Genomic DNA, 26617 nt, shown 5'->3' with positions numbered 1-26617 from the left:
TCATTGGCGGGAGATGACGATGTATGAACGTTCTTCCCCATCAGAATAACTTCTGCATTTCGTTGTGCTAGAGTTGAGAGCCGCTAGCTTAGTTTTGAAGGTATTTCTCCTCGCCATCTTGGGTGGTGTACAAGCAAGTTCTTGTAGGCAACAATACCCTGCCCATTGCCTCATCTGATTGGGATGAGTGGATTCTTATACCATGTGCTGGGAGTTATTGTGCTTGTGGTAGTGGGCTCAGATGTAGAGCATATTGCCGTTCATCCAATGCGTACTCCCAACATTAGAGTGGATGCCTCGAGCTGCATGTCCCTAGATGATCACGAATAGGAGCTCAACCATGACATGATGAAGACTATCTTGTACCAAGTGCTGGTTCCGAGAACACAGCTCTTTGCCATGGCTCTGAACAGGAAATGAACTCTGTTGTGTGCACTGCATCTCTCTCCACCTGGTCCTTGGGGGAAGCCTTCATCCAGAGCTAGTTGAAAGGCCGGCTTTGTGTTCCCTTTAATTCCACTGCTTTAGAAGTCCTCCAGAAAGTGTATAAAGATTATGAACAGCTGAACCTCGGCCGGTCCTCATTGCTCTGACTGCGTGAGGCATATTTGGTATGGGATTTGTTGGAACTCAGCATTTGGCCTAGACTTCCACTCCCACTTATTTTATCTTGGCTTCCTGCAGCCAGGCACCATACCTGTCTTTGGGGGACTCTAGGCTAAATCTGTTTCTTGATGCATGCAACACTGCACTTTTAAACTCCTGCCCACTTGCATGGTTTTAGCCTGCACTTTTATACTTGTGCATACTGCAAGGTTTGGAAGTTTCCACCGTCAAGGTTATTTGACTGTGCTAGATGCATTTTGGCTTCCTGATCAGCCTTTGTTCGCGTCGGCTTTAGGACCATGTTTCTTGTATTTGTTTTGCCCACACCTTTTATTGTTCTGCAGTGGGATTTAAACTTAGTACTGACTTTTTTTCATCACATTGCTCTTCAAACCAATGTACAATTGTCCTGTTTGCCTGCTGACTTCTTTCCTGACTAACTGGTTCTTTGTAATTGTCCCTCCTTTCTTCAGAAACTGGTGTCTGCCTTCCACTTAGGCTGGTCTGTCACTGTGCCATTTGTTCTACCACTCATCATTCTTCCAAGGAAGAATTTGCTACACAGGCTGGACCCTAGAGCATCTCTTTCCATGTTGATTGCATGAGGCAAGAGTGTGAATATGGTCAGCTTTTTGTAGGCTTCACTAGCCGAAACTAAGTGCTTTTTCGGTTATACCTATTCTAAAAAGCATCTTTTCCTGCTCTCATCAAGGATGTTTCAGCAGCAGATGTCTGCCAGGCAGCCACTTGGTCTCCTCTATGTGCCTTTAATAAAAACATTGCTGTCTGGCAGCTGAGGCACAGAATGATGGTTACTTCACGAGGGCTGTGCGACATGATTTCCTCAATTAAGAGTCATTACTCAGTCCCACATAGGTTCTGCTATGAGACCCACGTATGAGATGAAGAGTCTGCTGGGAAACATACTATTCACCATAACGATTGCTATTAATGTTAAATAGCATTTCCATGAATCCCTTCCTCTATTCAGAGAATCATCCTAAAAGCTCTCAAGGCAGACTAGTTAATTCCACTCCAAAAGAAACCCACAATAAACCTCAATGACATTGCCAGCCACTGATCTATCACTTACCAATCCTTCGTCAGCAAAATAATTGAAAAAGCATTCAACACGTCTCCCAGTCTGGCTTTAGATCACAGAGACAGGTGACTTACAAATCCTAGATTGACCCTTTCTCACCACTGGTAAAGATGACCGCTGCCTCTTGATATTCTTGGAAAAAAAAGTGATGCGCAACCGAATATTCTGCCTCACTCAATTTAAAATCCTCCATTGCGCTTACCGTCTCTAGACAAACTATCCACACCAGGTCATAAAGAATGTCCAACGTGCCACTACAATGTTTCTTATTTCCTCTATATGATAGTCCTATCCGGTTGTCAGGGAATATTAGATGAAGGCTTTTTGAAAGAAGCAACGGGGAACCTGGTTACTCACTCCATTACATATTGCATACGAAGTGTCCATCCTGGAGGGAAAAAAAAGGGAACTGTTATAGATTTTTAGTCCTGTTGTTGCTGCTTAACCAAAAGGAGGTGTATACTCCACTGGCTGCAACCATTGGGCCCTCCTCTAAATCTCTAGAGGTGAGATTCAGGGGAAAGTTTGTTGGCTGAGGAGATTCGTATGTCTGTGATGAAAAGAAGATAAGACTCTATGAGGACATCCAAGAATAGCCGGAAGTGTTAGCCACATTAAGTTTGGGGGTGATGCAGGGTGGGCGAGACTGATCCTTCAAAGGGCACGATGCAGAAATCTACACATAAGATTTGAGAGATGTATTCTGAAAGTAACCCCTGGAATAGATTTGATAACCAGTCTAGAAACTCAAACCGCAATGTTGCTGAATGTGTTTGCTCTATTGTTAATACTGTCATATACAAAGATGCTATTATCTGTCTACCTTTAAAGAAAACAGTGATTTTGAAAAAATAACACACTTGAAGGAAAGAAGAATGCCCATGGACTCCCCAAGGAAGTGTGATCTCGGGTCACTCGAGGAAAAACTGTTCCACTTCATAATATTAGGGCTGAAAAACATTATTCATGGCCTCAACGGGGAGAAGTGTAATGCTATCCATCCCAAACACAGCTATGTTATTCATCTGTAGAGAAGGTGTTGTACATCCCCCTCTCCCTGCTGCTGCTGGAATTGTGGGAATTGCTGGAAATGTTGGAATCCACTCATGTCTCTTCGAACCTACAACAAAGAAGGTGTGATGAATTTTCAGTCTAGCAGCACCAGTTTCTAACCAGTGTCTTGCAGCAGGGCGAGTTGCACCAAGTGGATCCACACCCTATTCTTTAAGTGTGATGGTGTGGCTTGTTGGATCTTGGTACTTTCATATGCAAGGTCATCTCAAGCGTTGGTGATGCACCTCTTTATTGATCCAGTGTCACCTGGAGTTATATATGCTTCAGCTCTCTACAGTAGAAGTGTATTGTTGAGTGCCTGACTTCTTCTCATTGCCCCAACAGGTTCTAGTTCTCAAACCTTATTCCTGGGCAGATTCTTCTCCCTGTGGCATAATCCGATGCTTTCGAAACTAGCTGGGTCTTATGCTGCTCCCTAAAATTGGCTGCCTTGTTCTGTAGTATCTGCCAGTTGGGACTTTCGGAGATTAATCTAGTTTAGAAGACAGGCACCTTACATGCAGACGTCAATACCGCAGCACATTCTGCATTTTCTGCCACTGGGCAATTAAAAAAAAAAAATACTATTCTTTTGCTCTCCTAATTTATACTACTTTTGATCGAAACCCAATCACCTCATGGTCAGATTATGAACAGCTTGTAAAGCTAAAATGATTCAAACCTAACATGTAAAGAATAAAACCAGGAGTGAAAAAGCTACTTACACTTGTGACAATCGCAGGCAGTACATTGTAGCCAACATCAGTTTGCCTATTAGCTGTTTAAGGCTTGCGTTTTTAATGGGATTCCATCATATATTGGTGAACTTACTTTTACTGCACCTGCACTTATACTATATGTAGAGTTGGAACATTCAGATAAACATTAAAGCTCTGCTTTCCATTAAGAGAGATATGGGTATGCTTCTCCATTTACAATAATGCATAATGTTAGAATGTAATAGTTTAAAAAAGAATTGCTTTCACTTTTGCAATACTAACTAGGACTCCCGCAAATTCTCCTCGGTTTTAAACTCTTGAATAATTGCCCTAGAGCTGTATATTCAGCTGTTTGTCACATATAAATTTGACAGTTCTTACACATCCTCAAAAATAGCTTGGCTAAGTTATGCAAATCTTTAATGTATTGTTTCACACTCTTGTAAGAAAATAGTGTTTCTCCGTGTACTCTTGTTTTGCCCAGTAGCTTTGGTGACGGTTGGCCACTTACATGACGGCCTAGTTCACCGGCTAGTGTGTAAAGTTATTTGGGCACCTGCATCCCCCCCCCCCAACCCCCAATCAGAGAGGGATTGCTTCCTTGTCTCTTTCATTAGGACTCCATTGATAGTCCTTTTGATTCTAGCACTAGTCCACTGATAGCAACACCAGCGTTCTTGTTACGGTCTTAATAAGTGCACCCGGAATGAGCATGTATGCATGTCCACTACCTGTGACATTCATTAGATGCATATTGACGCTAATTTGTTTGTCTTTTATGTTTCTTGATGTTGTACGTCTTTGTTTGTCACTATCTTTTTTCTGATCAGAATAAACTCGGTTCCTCTCTATAATTGACTGAATCTATGCCAAGTGTTTTTCGATATTTTTAACACTCACGAACCCATGGTCAGGGTGGGCCTTAGCGCGTCCATACCGCCGGGTTCTTCTCACCTCACATCCCTAGTCCTGATGAAAGCCTGATAAATATTCATGGAGGCAGAAACGTGTTGACCTCAATTCTGGGATAAATTATGAACTTGTAATTCCAGTTTGTTATCCCACACAAAATTATTTTATTCATGTCTGAATGGCAAAATTAATAAAGGTCTTTTTTGACACAATTGGGCATTTTTAAATTACACCAAAATCACTTTCACCTTACACGTTTTTTACCAGCTCCGCAGTAAACTGGCGTTGCAGCATACTAGGGTGGCATTCGGCCACTCCTGGTGGGGCCCAATGATGAAGCATGTCCCCAACCAGATTGGTGAGTGAGGACTTTTATATAAAAAAAACGAATGTTTTTTTTTACAAAAAGTAATAATCTTATTACAACTATTAGCATCCTTGCTCATTCATTTTGTTACTATACTGATACACTCCTCTGTTGATTGTTTGTTTCACACTGCCTCAATTTTACATGCTTTAGGTTTCATGAAATTTGAACTGGATCATTTAAAAAAAAAAAAAAAATTTGAAGATTTTTTTTTATAATACATAGTAAATATATATGTAACGTTGACAATAATGCATATAAACTAATGCAATCGGGAAGGATATTAAAATCAGTAAAACAGGTATATTGGTATAAGCTAGGAATGATATTTTATATTGAAAAACCAGTGGGGAGAAAGAGTAGAAGAGGAAAAGAGGAGGAAAGAGGGAAGGGAAGGAAGGATATAAAAAAGATAGAGAAGAAGAAAAAATAACTAAGTTACAGAAGAGTGAGATGATAAATATGTAGTAAAGGGTAACTAACCAATGTAAATCTAAGTTAATCTTCGGAGGAACTGATAATGGAGGCACATTGGCTATTCTATGCTCATCGCAAATAAAATTCCACCATGTTAATAAAGATAACTTAAAAGAATCTTTCCAACAGGAAAGTATAACTTTAAACACAAGTGCAATGAAAAGATCCAATAGCATACGTTTACGTGAAAGATGTTCAAAGTTGGATCATTTATTTTAAACGGTATATTTAACCTGTATTTCTTCCCTCAATAATTTGCAATTCTTTCTACCAGTATGGCAGTCACTTTTCAATCCTTCTTTTCTCATTCTTTAGACCCGGTCTTGTGTTAGAACCTCTAGTGCATGCTACCCGTTTTTTTTCTATTGAAACATATTTTTTAACGTAGAATAAATATTTGTAAAAAGCGAGATAACTTTTTTATCAGATAATGCCCCTGTGATTGAGATGTGCAGAGCTGGAGATTGATATTCAGTCCCCGTATTCTTTGCGATGTGTGGTGAATTCCGCATTCTGCGTTGATGTCCAATTTGGCAGAGAGTGCCTGTAGATTTCCTTGTGCACAGTTTATTAGCTTTGCTCTTAACTATCCCATGTGGTCATCCAGAATGTTTAGGTGGTACAGTGGTATTATGAAATAGATCTATGTGCTTAATTTAAACATTGCACAACCCCCTAATTTCAGAAAATGGTAATGTCTGCGCTATAGTTTGTAGTAGACTTGCAGGGCTTGTACATTGGTGACATTGTGTAATTTCAGTGCATTTGAAGGAGGTGACCTCAACTGCTCTTTGTATTCAAACATATTTTTTGCTGACATCCCAACAATATGTGTATGTTCTACCTCAGTAACACAAGGTTAAATTGAGTGACCATGTTGGGAAAAATTGATGCACTAAGGATAAAGTGGCGTATTTTTTTACAAAGTGTATTGACTTTAATTGCATTTTTCTTTTTTGCAAGAGAGTGCACGGAAAAAGCAAGATGGCGTTGTGAGCACATCCTCTATTTATTTCACTGAACACTCTCCTGCACTGCCCCCAACCTCACCTCCCAGCCTGAAACTGCGGAGCATCATGGACCTCAGCCCTTTCACCGTATCCGACCAAACTCCCATGGAGATTGTAGTGGACATATTTCGCAAGATGGGGCTCCGACAGTGTCTCGTCACGCACAATGCGTAAGTACCTTTAACTTTAGCCTTGCTGTGGCATTTGAGGGGGTTAGACAAGGGTTACTGTAATGTTTACTGGAGTAATTGTCTTAAGAACATAACATGTATTCAAGGCATTCTCTGCTTTAACCCCAGAAGTAATAACTTCGAGGTATATTGTGTGCGCTGCCGATAGTCTTTGTTTAGAAATATTTTCGTTGACCCTGGCTGAGAAAAATCTGAATGTTTTTCCTTAATTTACTGCTTCCTTCCTTGAACATGTTCTGTTATTTTTAGGGCGTTTTGGCTCCATTTGTGGTGCTTTCATGAATATCTGGGGGCAGTAGTAACGCTGCGTAGTCAGTGACTACTGGTAGAGGGATACATTGGATGCCGGTATATTGTCTTGGTTTGTAGTTTGCTGTGCCCCTAGTTTCAGAATTGATGGGACTGATGAGAAGTCTTAGTGTGATGAGTAGAAAGGCCTGGAATCTATAGGGGGTTGAGATTGTTCATTTGGTTGTCTTATCGATGCAAAGAGGGATTTAAAGTCAATCCTTTTAGAGTAGATGCGTTGTTCTGTCATTTATTCACATGTTGCTACAGCGCTTGCATAGAATAAGAACCAGCTGGATACTGGTACCAGGGGCCCTCGCTGGTCCCTGTGACCCACCTTGTGCCGTTTATAGTGTGCTGGTACTGTGGTGATAGTGGGAGTACAATACTACAAAAAGAGGAAAGAGTAGAGTTGTAACGGGGGAGCTTACCTCATCTTGCCGTAGAGATCCGTCATTTAGGTCCAGGAGAAAACCTACCTGTCATCACTAATGATACCTACCGGTCATTACTAATCTGTAAAATCCTATTTCCAAAGAGCGAAGGTTTTTCTCGGTTTCTTAAAGGACTCTCACCCACACATTTCTGTGTGGCATGCCTGTTCATAGTGTCCTCACCCGGTAGATCTGATACTAGGCAGATGTAGGAGTTCATAGGGACTCCATTTATGTCTAACTTTGTTTTTAACCAGCCTAGAGTAGCCCAAGATAAAAAAATATATATATTTTTGGGGGGCACTTTAAAAAATATTTCAGATATTGTAAAATGGGTTGATATGTAGTTATGCCTCTAAAGCCAGTCCCCATTGCTGCTGCCCTAAAGTCATAGTTAAAGGCAAGAAATGTAAGATCTTAGAGGACTGCTAACATGGGCATCCTTCCTGGAGTGCCCCCTTTTGCAGCTTTTGGCACTTGGAAACAGTTCAGTAATTCTAGATCTCACCACTGTTATATCTTCCACTTCCTGTAGTATTTTAAAAATGAATCTTTACTGGACCTTTTTCGTTTCTTCTTTCGTTCCAGTTTTCCTGCTGTATCAATAGACTTGCTGTTTGATAAGTTCCACATAGGGGTAGGCAAAATCCTTCTATTTTAATCCGCGGATAGGAGACTGTGGCCAACTTTGCTGGTTTCACATCTGCTTGCTCCAGATTGAGAAAAGGCGTAATGGCTTGCAGATGGGAATTCTTCGTTCTGCCCAGTGAGGAATACAAGGAACGAGGAATTATTGTGCCATCCCGCACTGTCAGTGGCCAGAAATGTAATCACCTTAAAGGTAACTGCTCTTGAAAGCAACATTTCCAGCAAAAAAGCTTTTATGTGGCACCTGCTTGTAAGAGCACCAGGAAGGCCAGGCTGGTAGGCACTGCACATAAATCTTCCCTGCTGGGTGCACTCTTTGGTGAAGTAGGCCTGCTGGGTGCAACAACTCCTTGCCCAAGAATAACCAGCACAGGGCAGAGTGCAATGACCAAATAACAAGCAACTTGTGTCAGGCCCAGCAATGTCCCCAGGCAGACTGGGCTTGGCTACCAGCTGCTCTCTCCTTCACGAAGGCAAATGATTGATACAAGGCGAACATAAGGGCTCACCCTAAACAAGGCTGTTTGTTGAAAATGTGCTCATGGAACCTGGGTATCCTGACACAAACAAGCAACTACTATGAACTGAACCATTACCTACAATCATGTCATGTTCTTATACCGCAGGGGACCTGGTCTCGGACAGCAGTCCCCCTAATTGGTTCCATAGAGTATGTGAACCCGGCAATAAAGACTGAAAAGAAGAGGGGATCCAAAAGGCAGCCTTGCAACATTCATAAGCAGTGTGCTGCTCCTACATACTCCCACAGCCCCAATTGTGAAAATAGAGCCAAGGATTCTGTCAGTCATTATTAAAGAATGGGCAACAGACCTGGAGTCCCAATTGATATTAATTAATGTGTATATCGACCCTAAAAATAAGAACAAAACAATTGCATTAGAAAAGCTAAAGGAAACAATAATAGAGATTAAATTGAAACACACCAACTCAGACGGCAGGGGATTTTAATGGCAACTTTTTTGGCAACTTAGATGAACTCCGGTTTTGAGGAAGGCTTTTATGAGCAGGTACCCACACAGGTCCAACCGGATAAACCCCGCCCAGATAAGATGGGGAGGAGTTTTTTAGCGTGCAATAGCCGGACCGAGTGTGCTAAACTGCAGGTTTTCGGATGCCATCCTTCCCTCCTAGACACGAGCTTCTGAGAAGTGTTTTTCATATTTGGAGTACATGATAACGTCTATGTCCCTATTTGTTCATGTATCACAGTACAGAATTGAACATCGACTTAAACGTGATCATCTCCTGCAGGCTGTGACCTTACCTGTTACAACAGCTGAACCTCCAGATTTCCAAAGTTCTGCTCGCAGAAGCGCACGCAGCAAATTAAAAAAGGTTCCAGTGGAAAGTATACCAGCCGTTCGCAAACCGAGTGCAGCATTCTTTGCCTTGAATATAAAAGATGGTGACCAGATTGGCTACTGGGAAAAGTTTACGTAACATATAACCTCCAAATTTTCACGGAAGGGTAGAGCTGCAGGCTGCCCCCTAGATAGAAACCCATCAGAAGACACTCCCACCAGGAATCGTGTATATTAAACTTCAGTTAACCAGGCTTCTTTGCTCATTAGGTGCCAGCCCCAGCAAAAATTAGATAATAGTTGCTGTGAAGTCAGACAGAAAAAAGCTTAAAGAGATTTGGCTACACTCGCGGGCCAATGCTGAAGATTACTGGGGCAAGCTAGTACACGCCAGTAGGTCAAAAAACTTAGAACCAGAAAGAACGAGGACCACACAGAGCAAATAATGCAACCTTACTGAACAAGTGTAGGAAAGTGGAATATTATGTTGTGTGACTGGGTGGCCTCATCATGTAATATCGCAATACCCCAATGATGGGCCTTGGATTCACTCTAATAAATCCTTAGTTCAGTCCTCCTGGTAGAAGGGCAAAGAGCAGTCCGGCTTTACTAGAGGAACATGTGTTAAGCGTTTCAGAGTACCTTCATGGACGATAAGTATTGACACGATTCGAGAGGAATCTGACACCAATTTATAAAAATAGTTTATTTTTATCTTAATTAGACAAAAAAAAAATACAATAGCATACATATAACCAGAGTTATGAATTTTCAAAGCAAAATAACATCAGGCAGTAAAATACAGTGAGACTTTAACATCTGAAAGAAACACGTTAGTTAGATTCCTCACCTTAGAATATCCCCAGGCGTCAGACTGGATCCGGAAGATTTTTCGTCAGCAATACCCCTTGCGCGTCGCTAGGCGTCGTCTGCGGCTCCGCGTCCGTCGTCGGCGTCGTGCGCCGGAATGACGTCGTCGGAGTACTTAGACGCCGCCCTCGCGCGCTGAAGTCAGTTCTTCTTTTTTCCGCGCCAGTAAGCGCAGATCCGGGAGAGCTACCCCTTTAGTCAATTTTTGACTAACTTTTTTGATCCTTTTTGATCGTGTCTCGACACCGGTGCCGGTAGGATGCCTGGGTTTAAAGCCTGTACGGACTGTAACCGATTGATGTCGGTTACGGACCATCACCGCCGGTGCCTTTACTGCTTGGGCCTCGATCACGACGCGGAGTCGTGTTCGGACTGCAAGGCCCTGACCTCGAAGGCTAGACGGGAGCGGTCCCGTAAGCTTCTCGAGATTCGCCACTTGGCTCCGCGCGCCTCTCGATCCCGGTCCAGGAGGAGGTCCAAGGATCGGTCGCGGAGCCGCAGCCGACGTCACCATCGGTCGTCGGGATCCAAGTCTTCGGGTAAGTCGAAGCATTCCAAGAAGTCCAAGAGGCGACACCGCTCTTCGGACTCCCCTCGCCGGTCGCGCGACTCGGCCGAGGGTCAGGGTGGTTCCACCCCCGCGGCTCCGGCGGAGCCGCAGGCGCTGCGCACGTCCCCATACCCTCCGGTCCCTGGGACTAACGCGACGCCGGCGGAAGTCAGTGCCTTCCTCTCGGCCATGAGGACCCTGGCTCCGCCGTCGGCGCCCGCTGGTGCGCCTTCGGGCCCCGCGGACCCGACTGGGCTGCCTTGCCTGCCGGTGGCTCCGGCCCCGGCGCCGTTGACGGCTCCGGCCTTGACGCCGCAAGCGCCCGAGGGACCCGTTCTCGAGTCCCCGTCGACGCCGGTCGACCTCATCACGCCTCCTCCGCCGGCGTCGACACCGGTACCACCCCCGACGCCGACGTCGACTCCGCTCGACGTCGGGCCCCAGTTCAGTCCCACTCCGGGCCCGGCGCCGGTCCAGCGTCGATGGACGCCGAGAACGGCGCCGCTAGAGACACATTATGTCTACCGCCCGGCTCCGTTACTTTCTCCTCTATACCAGGAGTCGGATGATGGGGACAACTGGGAGGGATCCGAGGATCCTATGGCTGCTCAGGCTCAACTGTCACAGGACTGGGCAGATGAACTGGGGGAGGCCAGTGGCCTGGATACCTCTCCAGACACTGGATTTGTCTCTCCTCCGACTGTGGCTTCGGAGGAGGGCGCTGCTTTCTCTGTGGTGCTGCGCAAGGCGGCCGCAGCCCTTGGGCTCGAGCTGCCTGCCGTGGCTGTGAGGACTAACGTCCTTACTGAGGTGCTTCAGTCTGCAGCAAGCTCCACTGAGCCTCTGCTGCAATTCAATGAGGCCCTCATTGACGTTCTGCAGGGCACCTGGTCCAAGCCCTCCACAGTTCCTCCTGTGGACAGGAACGTCGCCAGGCGCCACCGCCCTGCTCCGGGCGACCCCAGTTTTCTGTCCCAACACCCTACCCCTGAGAGCCTGGTTATCCAGGCCTCCACCTCCCAATCCTCTTTCCCGACCGCCCCGCCGGACCGGAATTCCAAGAGACTAGAACAGTTTGGCAAGAAGCTGTTCTCTTCCCTTAGTTTGGGCCTGCGGTCTTTGAACACCGCTTGTCTCTTGGACCGTTATTCCCACTCCCTGTGGGATGCGGTGGAGGACGCGCTGCCCCTGTGTCCGGAGGAGGTCCGGACACAACTTACCCAGGCTCTGGCCGATGGGAGGGATGCCGCGCGACATGCTATACGTTGTGGGCTTGACACCACGGACTCGCTGGGTAGGGCCATTTCTACCACAGTGGCGCTTAGACGTCACGCCTGGCTGCGGTCCACGTCATTTTCGGGCGATGTCCAGAGCCCTCTCATGGACATGCCGTTTGATGGCACTCGCCTGTTTGACGAGAAAGCGGACAGTGCGCTGAACCGTTTTAAGGACTCCCGGGCTACGGCCAAGTCCTTGGGCCTCTCGGCCCCGCGGTCGCAAACTTCCGCTTTTCGCCCCTTTCGTGGCCAAGGAAGGGGTGCCTCCTCACGTGCGCCTAGCCACCAGCCGCAGAACCAACCTGCGCGCGGTCGCGGACGTGGTTTCCGCCGAGGCGGTTCTGGAGGACGACGAGGTCAGCCCACATCCACCCCGGCAGCATCCGCCTCAAAGCCTTCCTAGTCCGAGCTTTCAGGCCCATTCCACGCCAGTGGGCGGCAGAGTTCGCCATCACCTGCTCCACTGGCGGTCCATCACATCGGACAGGTGGGTGCTGCAAATCGTCCGAAGGGGCTACTCCCTCCCCTTCGAGACGACCCCTCCAGCCATGCCACCGCAGCACCACCGTATCTCGGGGGATCATTTGAATCTTCTCCACGAGGAAGTTTCGGCCCTCTTGGCAAAGGGGGCCGTCGAGCGCGTTCCGAGTCCAGAAGTGGGTCGTGGTTGTTATTCCCACTACTTTCTGGTTCCCAAGAAGGGCAAAGGGGGCCTACGCCCTATCATGGACCTTCGGAACGTCAATGCCTTCCTCCGGAAGGAAAGGTTCAAGATGTTGACTTTGGCTCAGGTTCTAGCTGCCCTAGACCCCCGAGACTGGATGGTAGCGTTGGACTTGCAGGACGCATATTTCCACATCCCCGTCCTGCCGGCCCACCGGCGTTACCTGCGGTTCACGGTGGGCCAAGAGCACTTTCAGTTTACCGTGCTCCCCTTCGGCCTCACCAGTGCCCCTCGGGTGTTCACGAAAGTGATGGCGGTGGTCGCAGCTCATCTGTGCAGATCAGGGGTTCCAGTCTTCCCCTATCTCGACGACTGGTTGTTGAAGGCGGGCTCGCCCCAGGCAGTCGTCTTCCACCTCCAGACTACGGCGGATCTCCTGCATTTGCTGGGGTTTTCCATCAACGTGCCAAAGTCACACCTGAGTCCCTCTCAGAAGCTCCTTTTCATCGGAGCGGTTCTCTATTCGGCGCAGTTCCGGGTCTATCCACCGGAACAGCGGGTCCGGGATATACAGGCCCTGATTCCCATCTTTCGGCCTCTATCCTGGGTTTCGGTCAGGCTAGTGTTGCGGCTTCTGGGGCTGATGGCCTCCTGCATCCTACTAGTGCATCACGCCAGGCGGCGCATGCGGGCTCTGCAGTGGGACCTGAAGTTTCAGTGGGCCCAGCATCACGGCAACCTGTCCGACCATGTCGTGATCTCGGAGGGCACTGCACAGCAGTTGCAGTGGTGGCTCACGGACCGCGATTGGGTCATGGGCAGAAGCCTCTCCCTTCCCCAACCGGAGCATGTCGTAGTGACGGATGCGTCCCTCCTGGGATGGGGTGGCCATATGGGAGAGGCGGAGATCAGAGGCCTCTGGTCTCCGGCGGAGTCTCGTCTCCACATCAACCTGTTAGAGTTGAGAGCGATCCGGCTTGCACTGAAAGCCTTCCTTCCCTCTGTCAGGGGAAGTGTCGTGCAGGTGTTCACGGACAACACCACCGCCATGTGGTATTGCAACAAACAGGGCGGGGTGGGGTCGTGGACCCTTTGTCAGGAGGCTCTGCGCCTCTGGACGTGGCTGGAACACCAGGGCGTCACCCTAGTGGTTCAACATCTGGCGGGCTCTCTGAACGCCAGAGCAGACGAACTCAGCCGCCGGTGCATGATGGATCACGAATGGCGTCTGAACTCCGAAGTGGCGCAAGGTCTCTTTCAGCAGTGGGGAGAGCCTTGGTTAGATCTATTCGCCACCGAAGAGAACGCGCAATGTCAGCACTTCTGCGCGTTGGAATTTCCAAGGCGGCACTCGCTCGGCGACGCTTTTCGTCACGAGTGGAGTTGCGGTCTGTTGTACGCCTTTCCGCCTATACCACTTCTGCCCAGAGTGCTGAAGAAGATCAGGCACGACCGGGCCCAAGTCATCTTGGTGGCTCCGGATTGGGCACGAAGGTACTGGTATTCCGAGCTACTCAGTATGTTGACCGATCCTCCGATACGTCTGCCCCTTCGGGAGGATCTTCTGTCGCAGCAGCAGGGGACGGTCCTCCACCCGAACCTGTCCAGCCTCCACCTCCATGCGTGGAGATTGAGCGGCGACAGTTGATGCCATTTGACTTGCCTCCTGAAGTCTGTGATATCATTCTGGCAGCCAGGCGTCCCTCCACAAAGTCGGTATACGCCTGCCGGTGGAACAAATTTGTGGCATGGTGCACAGCAAAGGCTGTGGATCCCCTTTCCGCCCCTCTTTCTGAGGTTCTCCTCTTTCTTCTTTCTTTGGCCCGGCAGGGCTCTGCCCTGGGCACCCTGAAAGGTTATCTTGCTGCCATCTCTGCCTTCTTGCGGCTTCCTGATCAGCCCTCTCTTTTCAAGTCCCCTGTGGTTACACGCTTTCTAAAAGGCATTACTCACACGTTCCCTCCTGTCCCTTTCGTAATGCCTCAGTGGGACTTGAATCTTGTTCTCACATTTCTGATGTGCGCTCCCTTTGAGCCTCTTCATAATTGTCCTCTTCGTCTGCTGACGCTTAAAACTGCTTTTCTGGTAGCCATCACCTCGGCTAGACGGGTGAGTGAGCTCCAGGCTTTATCCTCAAAGCCTCCTTTTCTCTCTGTTCATCCGGACAAGGTTGTCCTTCGGCCTCGTCCCTCCTTTCTTCCGAAAGTGGTGACTCCATTTCATCTTGGGCAGTCTGTCACCTTGCCCACCTTCTTTCCGCCTCCGCATCCTTCCAAAGAGGAAGAGAGGCTCCACCGTCTGGACCCAAAACGTGCGCTCTCCTTTTATTTGGACCGCACGAAGCAGTTCCGGGTGGACGACCAACTTTTCGTTGGATACGTGGGTGCTAAGAAGGGGAAAGCGGTGCACAAACGGACCATCTCTCGGTGGGTCGTTTTGTGCATCAAAATTTGTTATTCCTTGGCAAAAAAGGACCCTCCTGTTGGGCTGCACGCCCATTCCACTCGGGCCACTGCGGCTACTACTGCTTTGGGACGGGGTGTCCCTTTGCAGGACATCTGTCAGGCGGCAACGTGGGCTTCGCTACACACGTTTGCCAGGCATTACTGCCTTGACAGCCAAGTCCGGAGGGATGGCTTCTTTGGCCGTTCTGTCCTCCAGGACTTTCTGGTGTGATCTTGGTTCGCAGACCCACCACCGGGGATGGTATTGCTTGGGTATCTATTCTAAGGTGAGGAATCTAACTAACGTGTTTCTTTCAGATGAACAAGTTACTTACCTTCGGTAACGATGTATCTGTAAGAAACATTAGTTAGTTAGATTCCTCACCGACCCACCCATCCTCCCCGTTCTGCGAACTGACATCTAGGGTTAAGGTTATCCTTTTCAGGCCCCTAGATTTTATTTTTGGCACCAGTGTCGGTCTTTGCATGGCTCTGCGTTCCTGGCGTGGAAGGCTATGTACAAGAACTGACGTCAGCGCGAGAGGGCGGCGTCTAAGTACTCCGACGTCATTCCGGCGCACGCCGCCGACGACGGACGCGGAGCCGCAGACGACGCCTAGCGACGCGCAAGAGGTATTGCTGACGAAAAATCTTCCGGATCCAGTCTGACGCCTGGGGATATTCTAAGGTGAGGAATCTAACGAACTAATGTTTCTTACAGATACATCGTTACCGAAGGTAAGTAACTTGTTCATTGTGGTCAATGGCAAAAACTATTACTGGCAATTGGTCACTGGGGTCGAGTTGCCTTGTACACTGGCAGGGTGAAGGTGGTGAGGGTCAGAGGACCAGGCTCCAACATCCAGTTCAGTTTTGCCTAGCCCTTGGAGTTCAGGTGCAGAGTTGTCCTGGCTGTCCCTGGTACTGAACGGGACCCGCGGTAAAGCTGCTCTTTTCCACTGAGACAGTGCTGCTGAAAGGAAGATGCACAAACACCAGAGCATGGTCATTGCTGACGTCAGTCACAGGTTTTGTAGAAGGCCTTTTAATGCAGTGTTTAGTTAAGGTGTCAGTTATCGGACTGGTGAGCAACAAGCCTTGGTAGTGGTAAAAGTAGCAAAAAGTAAGTTTGACGTCTGGAGGTCCAGGGAAGTACAGAAGTGGCTTGAAACGTCGGGGAAGGCCAGACTACAACTCCCACGATGCACTACACCATCTGGTTTTGGCCGATTACTTGAAGGCCCGATGGCCAGCAATTCTTTGGTTCCGGAGTGTTGTTTTACCTGCAGTTTGCATGGGACTAGTCCCACTAGTTCAAGGAAGTCCGAGGGTGTTTCAGACTTTTGCATGGTCCCCTCGGCCAGGGAGTACCAAGTTTTAGCCAAAGACTAGGGTCATCGACTCCGTTCCAAGTTTGTTACCTCTTTTGCTTGAGTGCAGTGGGCAAAGTCCTGTTGGTGACATGGGTCTCCTCTTGGTCCCTCTTTGATGCAAGTAGTTCAGATCTGAGGTTCTGGTATCGGGTGGGTGGGGTCCCTTAAATCTTAGATTTAGGGAAGTTAGGGATATGAGACCTAGTAGCCGATGGGCAGCTAGTCCCAGCAGCTAGTCTGCCTCTGAGCTGACCACATCTGGGGATGTAGGTCACCTTTTCTACCCAAAGCCCACTATTTCTGCCCTCCTAAAGATGGCAGAATTCTATTTTAGGTGTACAGGCTGCTCACCCTAGAGATGTGGTCAGCGTTCCTGAAGATATACACCTACTGCATACCTTGCCCGGGTACAAGCAAGCCTGGGGCAAGGAGAGGGCTGTGTCCTTAGGGCGACAGGCTCAGATGCATATCAGCGGCGGTGCAGCCTTTGAAGCTCACAGCTCTGATGTGTCACTTCACTAGCCTGCTGGGGAGGAGAGAGGTGTGGCCTCCTTCTTGCCCAGCCTTTGTTTCGGTCTCCTGCGAGTGGTCACACTGCCCAGCCGGAGGTCAGAATCCTGTCTTGGCGGCAGTAGGCGTGGGAAAGTGTGTGCTGGTCCGCCAGAGCTCAGAGAAGCTGGGGCAACTAAGTGGACAACCTCTAAGGTGCCACCTGGGTTTATGCCAGCTGTCCCTTGACACCAGATTTGTGTTGGGGAGAGAAAACCTGTTGTTTGACACCAAATTCGACATATCTAGGTGGTACCATAATGGAACTAGCAACCCGGGTTTGCCTGGGTTCAAGTTGCATGTTATCCTATGGACCGCACATCACTTGTAGTGTACTTTAATGGTAAAGACACTATAGAGACATAAGCTTGCACTTACATGTCTACATTCGTAGTATAATGCACCCTGCCTCCTAGGCATAGGTGGTCTTCTCTAGAGGTGACTGATATATACCAAAAGCAGTGCTTTTGACTGTGCCACACATGGTGAGGTCACAGTCTGGTTTGAGAAATTTGCACTGCTCCTGCAGTCTACAATGGCAGGCCTGCTGGAAGTAGTTTCCTTGGGTCACCGAGGGTACCACAAAACCGTGCTGCAGCCCAGGGACCCATTTACCACCTATGCCCTGGTACCATATAGTAGGGACTTATAAGGGAGTAAAGTCCTAGTCTATTCGGGTTACCCATTTACACAGAACAATTCTGGGGAAAGCACTGGCACATCTCGCAAATATGCATTGGGCAAAAGAAGCTCGAAGCAAGTCCACATTTCCAACACCTGAAGTAATTGGCAAACAACTGCAGAAACTCATAGTATCCAAGAGCAAATTGTGCTCTGGGCTCAAATGGGATTCCACAAGCAGTCTAAAAAATCCCTCCAGTTCTAGAGAGAAAAATTAGCTCATTTTTTCATTGAAGTGCTCCTGAAGGAATAAGTCGCTAACTTTTGGAGCGGTTCAATTATACACCCCATCTTCAAGAGAGGGAAGAGCACCTCCATCTAATTACTGTCTGATTTTTCTTTTAGATGTGGAAGGAAAATGCTTTGCAGGTCTGTTGCTCGAAGATCTGAATTCCTGGTCAGCAGATAGGGAGTTAATCCCCTTGAACCACACTGGATTTCAAGAAGAACAAGGCTGTATCTCTAAGCTGCTGGCACTTTCCATGTTCTGGCCCAAGCTGACTGTGCACAGGCACTACTTTACATCTGCTATGTTGGATTTCAGAGCTAAAATAACAGATGATGGGACGGAATGCTGAACACATCAAACATTCACCCCCAGTCACAGATCTGGGTTTAATCCATCGTTTTTTTGCTCACCATGCCGTTCCAGTTTGGACCCAGACATATGCAAATCAGTCTTAACTCTGCTCCCCATGAGAACAGCCCAGCCCGAACGGCCAGGTCCTCCCTGGACTGGAAACCAGCATCCTGGGACCAGTTTCGAGGTATCATCCCTCATTTTAAGGTAGCCTTCGACCGGGTCTCCAGGGGTCACTTATGCAAAATACTGCAATCATTGTCCATCCCTAAGAATTTATTAAGGGCAATAGAACTCCTATGCTCCATCCCTTGGATAAGGATAAAGTTAGGTGACTGTAACTAGGTATCCAGGAAGGTTAATACAACAGCAGGGTTCAAACAAGGCTGGCTGTTGGCCCCGTGCTATTCAACTTTATAGATCAGATCGCACATCGGCATTAGAGCTTGTAAATTTACATCTGCCAAAATTGGGAGAAAAAACGCTATCCAGCCTCTTGTATGCAGATGACCTGGTCATGTTAAGTAAAACAAAAGTGGCCTCCAGCGACTAATAAATAAGTTAGACGAAAATACCAACTCAAATGGTTTGGAAGTGAATATGACAAAAAAAAAAGAAGTCTTCTATGTCAAGAGGGTACACAAAAGAGGTTCCTGCCATTGGAGAAATGAGAGCCTTGAAACAGTACTGGAGTACAAATATATTTAGGAGTCTGGAGTGACACAAGAGGAAACCAATCACGGCAAAAGGAGTCAATCAGAAACAGCCCAAGTTCTACAATGTGCTTTTACAACTGCTTCTAAACATCTATGTGGCCCCAGCTTAGATTCAATGCTTCAGATTTTAAGGGTGAAACTACTGCCCACAATAACATATGAGATCGAAACACTGATGGGAAGGATGCCGGCCTCTTGAACATTTTGGTGGCCAAGCATATAAATTGGTTTTCCGTTTTCCTAGGACAGCTTCTCCAGCACAAATACGCCTGGGGTTTGGCCTACCAAGCTAAGTGATAGACAAGACAACAAGCATTTCTCACTCTTTGCCATAACTTAAGGGCCTCTAGATTAGACACCTTGAACAATCTTAATTTGCCAGAAATCGAGTCCAGCCTGAGCAATTCACTGCACTGTCGGTTCCTGGAAACATCCTTGGACACTTTCCAGGCAAGGGATTTATGGAACCTGCAGGTGTCGCAGGCAGCATTTAAAAATGTGTTTCTATCCGCGCTTACAAGGTTAGCAAATTTGAGGACAAGAACACTCAACACAGCAAATGCACGCCTGGCTGGTGTTAAACACATACAATGCGAAAGGCTACCAGCCATTTGTAGGCACAAACTACTCGAAGTACATCAAACTGAAGTTTAAGCAGTATCAGTTTGAAACGTTTCCATCACTGGACTTCCCACACAAGTGACTTAGCCAGTCGGCTGTGCGAGACCGCAAAGGAACGCGTACGCATATTGTTTGTCTGTGCTCAGCTCCCCTCCGAGAGCGCAGAGACATCTTGTGTAGAGGCTTCAACACTCTTAATGTGCGGTCTTGCAGACAGGCTGTTATGGCGGTGATTAACCCGGTCAACGCTCAGTTGAACATGGGGCTGGTAAAGCTTTTATCGAAGTCCAGTGAAATGTTCATACATAATGCACATTTGTCTTCAATCATTTTTATGGTCAAACTTGAATTATACATTATATTTTAATGACACCAAGTTATATAACTCTTCACAATATGCACTTTATGGCTAATTGTGACTTTATATTTTTAAAGATGTAGAGAATTTGTTAGTAATGCATAATAATTATGTTCTGCAAGGATCTCGCACTTAAACATTTTTAACAGCACCCATTTATGTAGCCCCATATAACTACATTCCGGTGCGGCGAGCTGTGATTTTACACTCTCAACAAGATACATTTTTATGCCCTCCAAGGATTCGCACTCTTGACGTATTGTGATTTTAAGTGTGTAGTAGTCCTAGAGAAGTTTTTATGTATTCTGTTTTTGCTAAGATATTAATCATACAAATAAACATTTATTCACTATTATTCACTGTCGGGGGTTAAACTTCTTTTTGAAAGTCTGTTTCTCGGACTAGTGAAATGGATATTCTTTGCTTCCAAAATTCCCCGCTCAGTCAAGTACGATAGATGATAGGATATAAGAATTTGTAGGTGCTGCACTATAATGTTCTAGTGATGCAAAGCTCTCGATTGGGCTCTAGTTCAGTCCGCTAACAAGCCCATGGTTCCTCTGATTATGATTAAAAACAAAACGACATGGTTTGTTCCTTATCACGTTTCCTAAAATGTTTTCTATCACTGAAATATTTCTCAATTGTGCATAAGTTAAAAAAAAAAAACATGGCTTTTGGAAACATGCCTACTGCTTGCTATTTTAACCTCTTCGGTGCCCGTGACGAGCTGGACTCGTCATGGGCCGCGGTGGCGCTGTGCCCATGACGAGTCCAGCTCGTCACAAACCCCGCCCGCTAATGTAACGGCCGGCACAGGGCGGGGAAAGGGGCGGGCACCGAAGGGGTTAAGGATATAAATAAACATCCAGTTTTGGTCTGCCATGTTTTTATTTTCATTCAAAACTAGCTCTGCTCTTTGCATTATACCACATGTATGCTATTCAAAAAGAGCTGCACTATCCCATTATAATTAGGGTTCAGGTTTAATGGTATTTTTTTAAACACTGTTTATTCATATTTATTTTTGGGAAATTTTATTTGTTTATCCATATTTATTTTACATTTTGTTAAAAATTGTAGCTAAAATTAGAATATTTCAACATTTGGCTGATATATGTACACTCATGCCTGATAAGTCTCAATGCTATGAATATCTACAGATGACAAATCAGTAGACCTAGATCAAAATATGCACATTTTTGTAAAAATCTTGTGCACATTTGCAGGTGTTTAAGCCTCATTAGGAAAAGTTCTCTTAACTCTTACCTGTAAATCCGTACATCTGTCGGCGTCTTAGAATTCCTCAAATGCAACCCAATGTCCGTTTTTATCCATATTAAAAAGTAATTACAGAGGACAAAATAGATGGTTTTCTATCTGTAACAATCAGTAATAAAGAAAAACTGAGTCTTAATTATCTTCCCATGACCAATTTTGATCTGAACTGAATCTGCCTCCATGGTTGATTCCCAAGGTGTGAGTTTTGTTGATGTACAAGAAAAGCACTACATTTGCCATAGTATCAAGGGGAAGAACTGTACATTTTTATTGGGAAATTCAGACTGTACTATACCCACCATCCTAAAGATCTAAGCCCTGAGCTGCTTCTGTCCTACTTCTCCCGCTGTATCCAGCACCACAAGGTAACGCAACAAAACCAAGAACAGGAATGACAAGCATTTGCGATGCAATAGGTCTCGCATTACTGAAAGCTTGAGCTTTTGGCATTGCATTATAATGTGCAACGCCAATAGCTAAAATTATTAATGCGAGACCTATTGCATTGCAAATGCTTGTTCTACGGTAGACACTGCAGAATTAACCGCCAGGGTCCTAGCCACAGACTGAAGGGGCAGTGGAACTCATCAATGAGCCAGCTCTGCCGTCACCAGGCCCACTGGAATGGTGTGGAATCTCATTACAAAGCTTATGCGACAAGGAAAGACAAATTATGTGGCTTATTGTAGCACTGTCTGAGGCAGTATGTGTTCCCTGTTTTGTCACTCTAATACATGTGCATACTATTTGAGCAGTTTCCTCTGTGGCAGTACCTGCTTAAGTCTTGAATGCAGCAATCAGCAACTAAAAAGTGACCAGCTGACCTTTGCAAAGGGCCTGTCACTCGCGGCACCATGTAGAGTGCTTTTTAAAAGAACCTTTGATAAGTTTGCACTTTTGTTGTTGTTGAAAACTGTACATTATGCAGCGGATTATGAATTATGTGGCAAGTAAATCCATAACTAGTATGAAAAGTCTTTGATCGCAGAATTGGGCATGTTGTGAAGATATACGGTGGCCACTTGCACGGTAGTGAGCAGACTAAACCTGTCCTTTAGTAATACTTTTTGTAAAGTTATAGATTCCCAGAAGGCCCTCGAGTCACCAACCTCCAAAGGAGGAAAGGCTGTGTCGGCCCGGTCAAGACTAAAATCGCCACCCACCAAAAAATGAAATGCCACGTCTGTCCGGTTGAGGCTTGAACCTCTTACCCTGTTCAAGGGTAGAAGCTTTTACCTTGAGCCCTCACGTCACCGGCCACCTGAGAATGAATGCCGAGTGGTCCCCATGGAGGCGAGACCCCCCCCACCCCGAGATGATGGTATAGCCCTGGCTCTGTGGCGTGCAGTGAATGCACTTGATAGCTCCTCACCTTTCCTTGTTGCTGCAGGGCCTATGGTGGCACGGCTCAATTGTCTTCTGCACGACCTGTGCCCGGTACAGGTAAAGTGGCATCCACATGCCCAGGGCCCCAGTGGCGAAGGAGACCGTCGACGTGGCAAGGGTAGAGAACACTTAGCTGTGGTGGGGAGTGGGGTGGGGGCAGCAGGAGAGAGAGAGAGAGATGATATCAGCATAAGTGCCTCGGCTCACAGTAAATGAAAGAGTAAGCGTGAAGCAATGGTGGCGCCGCGCTCACTAGTGATGCACCAGCCGTGAACTGACAGTAAAAAAGAAGCTCGCGAGTGGTGCGCGCACGCCACAGCGAGCCATGTGGTTTCAATTATCGCGCCCATGTCTGGGTACGATAATTGAAACCACATGGCAGCGGTGCGCGTAATAGACACCAATAGGCCATCGGCGGAGCAGTGCGCCCGCCTTTAGCCAATTGCGTGCTGTCTTTGATAAAAAGACGCGCGCAAAGCCCAATAGCGTGAGCCAAAAGGAAAAGCACCAGCGTGTGCTATTCCTAGGTCCGTTTTCAAACCCCCTACATGAGGTCTCTCGCTGCGCGAGCGGTGCTCCGCACTGCAACGCTAGGCACGATACCGAAGAACTAGGACACGCACACCTACCCAGACATTTTTATGGGTCTGGCTTGAGAGCGGAGCTGTCACCAGACAATTATGTGATCCTCAGCAGAGAGGTGATTTAACTCCACCCCATGTTGGGATCCAGGAGTACATGTTCTGATAGTGTGGCTCAACAAAAAAGTGCATGCCCTCCACACAGCTGTGATTATTTTGTCTATTTATCCAGCTGCCTGAAGTTGAACGTCCGGGCACACAAATGACATTGCAGTGCTATCAAAGTGTCTTAGATTACTAGATAATTTATGGGGTTTTTCTCTGGCAGCAGCACAGATAGGAGGAGGGCAGTCCTTAACACACATGGATGTTTGTCTGACTTGACCATCCATTCATAAGCAAGGCCTATTGGCATTGCCAATGCTTGTTGCATCTGTTGTTCGTTCGTACCCGAGAATTACACATACTCACCAGTTACTTCTCAATTTTGCTCATGTGTCTAATAACCAAGAATAAATTATAAATTGCTGCATTTACACAGGGCTCAAGGCTCTCAAACTACCCAAGGTACCTTCCCCTCTCCAACCCTGGCTTTTTTCCTCCACTTTCCCCCTCTCTCACCAAACGTTCAGAAACTTGACATGTGGAAGTGGAGAATGACAATCTCCCTCAATGGCTTCCCATGTGCCCGCCTTGCGAACACCCACCTTTCTCATTTATAATTTCAGCTGACATGAATGTTTCTTTCTTACGCCTATGTTAGTAGAATACCCAAATGGCCACAATGTGCACAGATGTTCATTCCAGGGTGTGACTAAGTGTCAGGGATTCGAGGGGTAAGGGTACTCTTAAAGGGTCCGAGTTGATGGAGAATTAACACCTGGGCTCTTAGCTTCCCCGAGAATGGAGAATGGAGCTTCCCCGAGAATGAGTGAAACATCTGTGGAAAACAGTAGATCCCCCGTCAAACTTCAAAAGCCAAAATTAAAGGCATAGTGGCTTCTTGAGCCGTGGCTCTGACTTGCGGGCTTCCTTCCCTTTTATCACCCCACTGGTGCCCAACGCATTTGTCCTACTTGAGTCTAGTATAGAAAGCTGATCATTAACCTGGGGTGTACTGAGCAAGCAAGGGTTGAACAAGACAATACTCTGTCACCTCCACCATGTCCCCCGCGATTGATTCAACCACAGCCCCTTTGGTTTCTGAGCCGCCTGTATCTATAGCTTTCTGACCCTAGATGTGCACTAGCATTTTCCCTTTTCTCTTAGGACCTCTGGTCTACCATCCAGTGCATGGCCTCAGGGCTTAACTCTGATCCTTTCTCCTTGCTACCTGAGGATTTGGTGCCACTTTGATCCTAACATAGCATATGCTGTATCTCCGCTTTGGTGCATTTTGTGCCAGTGTTTTTTCCTTCAACATTTGCGGTCGCTGGTTCTAGTAAATATTGACCACAGAGCTAGAAAGCGAGGTGGACTACTCAAAAGGTAATGACACCTGTGGTGTTAGATTAGCACAACATAACCGACTATCTCCTCACACCCTTGGTGCCCTTTAATCTCTGGCCCAGTAGAATACCTCACTGGTTCCCCCTGGACCTTTAGGTTAATCCTACATAAATGTATGGGTAGCCTAGAGGGTCTCGTGCACTGCTCACACCACAGACTAACACTAGAAAAAGATTGCAAATGCCTAAACTATCCCTTGATTTATTTTTGACAGATTCTGTTTCGGGTTGCTTTTAGGGCTATCTGTGCAACAGTGGTCTGAAGCCCCCGGAGTTGTTTTGGTGAAGGTGGCTTTCCCTTATAATGGCGTAGATGGGCTTTGAAATGTCCAAAGCAGCTCTCCTCTTTTGTACAGTGTTTTTTTTAATTATTATTATTTGAACTTGCAGCTGGCTCTCAAAGATGAAACGTATGTGTCCGAGGTGAATGGTCTCTTTGTGTGCTTGTTCGCTTGCAGAGACAGGAGTGACTCCTTGGCCGTTTTAAGGGGATTCTGAGTCAATTTTGGTTAAAGAGATTACAGAGCATATTTCACCCACCCTGAAATACTTTCCTTTTAAAATAATTTCACATTTTGACAGTTCTTACAACTAGTTTAAGTGTGTGGGTTGTTTGAACCTTTAATAGCAGAGAGATCTAGCATGGATAGACTTTGAATTGTATAGCCTCAATATCCTTAATGCTCCTTCTTGACTAAAAAACACCTTTCTGGTACGTCCTGTTTTGATTCCAAAGGACAACTTTAAAATTGTGGGGTTTTTTAATGTCAAAATTTGCTAAGTATCCTTCTGAAACTGTTTTTATTCATTGGTAAATGCGTAATTCTGTTGTGTTTTATTTGTGGATTATATGTTTAAATTGTGCTAATTCCTCTCGTGGTCTTTAGTAACTGTATTTGTGCGAGACACATAATCAGTTGGGAACATTTTACGAAAGGATCATTCTTGCAAGCTTACCTCCCAGTAGGGTTCATTTCACGAATATATACCAGTCTTTTGCATAAAGTCCACTAACTGATATGCCTCTCACAAGCCTGCACATAACCATAATCACACAATGTGCCAACAGGATTAAGTCCAGTTATTCCAGTGTGGTCGGTTACATGAATTTACTAACTAGTTTTTTTTTCATTCTTTTTGCAGACGGTTACTTGGAATCATTACCAAAAAGGATGTATTAAAACACATTGCACAGATGGCCAATCAAGACCCAGACTCCATACTCTTCAATTGAAACGAATGTCGCACTTTAGTTATTTGTACAAAAACCCCTCCAACAAACTCTGTAAAAAGACAATGGATTGCCAACGTACATTTTTAATAACAGGGCTATCACTGCGGTTACAGGAACTTTGTGGAATGAGCTGAAGTTAATCATGTGTCGGGGAAATTAAAATTTCCCCCTTGTTTCTACTTGGTAACCAATTGCACTACATATTCTGTGGAAGTTAATCTTCTCTGTTGAAGAACATATTTTGCTATTGTTATTGCTTTTGTGAAGTTTCAACAATGCAACAATTTCATGAAGGAGTAAAGATAAAAAATGGTGGACTATCTCTTGGTTTTGCATACTTATTCATAAATTTGAGATATTGAATGAATTTTCTATGGCTGAACTAAGCCGCATTGCTCAGAAGATGCAAACGGGGGCAAGAGGCATGCATTGAGTAAGTAGTCCAATAGCAAAGGGACAGATTTGGAAATAGAAATCCTGCTTTGCTGAAAAATATTTCATAGTTGCCTGATCCTTGTTCTTGTATCACCATCATCCCAGCCATTGAAAAATACCCTTCCCCCCTACGTCTGTCTCAGTGCCTTTCACATGAGTCTGCATCGTATGTTGGTGCTTTATCAAGGTAAGCAAAAGGGACAAGGCATCATGGTACTGCCATTTCAGCATTTTTCATCATGTACTGCTGTAAATCACATGCTGTGCACACAACTGCCATCTAGTATTCGATTTGGCCAAATACAACTTCTTTTTCTTTTAAGAAGGGCTTCATTTTTGCAGTAAATTATGGTAGTTCCTCAGAAACCCACAACGCACCA

General features: G+C 46.3%; 1 protein-coding gene across 6 annotated transcripts in view; it reads left to right on the top strand.

The window, feature by feature from the left end:
• The window catches only part of CLCN5 (Cl-/H+ antiporter 5), a 365957-nt gene extending 339835 nt beyond the window's left edge, over positions 1-26122 (top strand). For all 6 annotated transcript variants that reach the window (XM_085630720.1, XM_085630718.1, XM_085630719.1 and 3 more), the window contains 2 exons: positions 6200-6416; positions 25712-26122. In XM_085630720.1, coding sequence (XP_085486846.1) covers positions 6200-6416; positions 25712-25802 — 308 coding nt within the window. In that variant the 3' untranslated portion in view covers positions 25803-26122. The remainder of the gene's footprint in view (positions 1-6199; positions 6417-25711) is intronic.
• Positions 26123-26617: the final 495 nt, after the last annotated feature.

The sequence above is a fragment of the Triturus cristatus genome, chromosome 10, assembly GCF_964204655.1.
Source record: "Triturus cristatus chromosome 10, aTriCri1.1, whole genome shotgun sequence".
Taxonomy (NCBI): Eukaryota; Metazoa; Chordata; class Amphibia; order Caudata; family Salamandridae; genus Triturus; species Triturus cristatus.
Note: the sequence above shows the minus strand (reverse complement) of the source record. Positions and strands in the feature narration are given on the sequence as shown.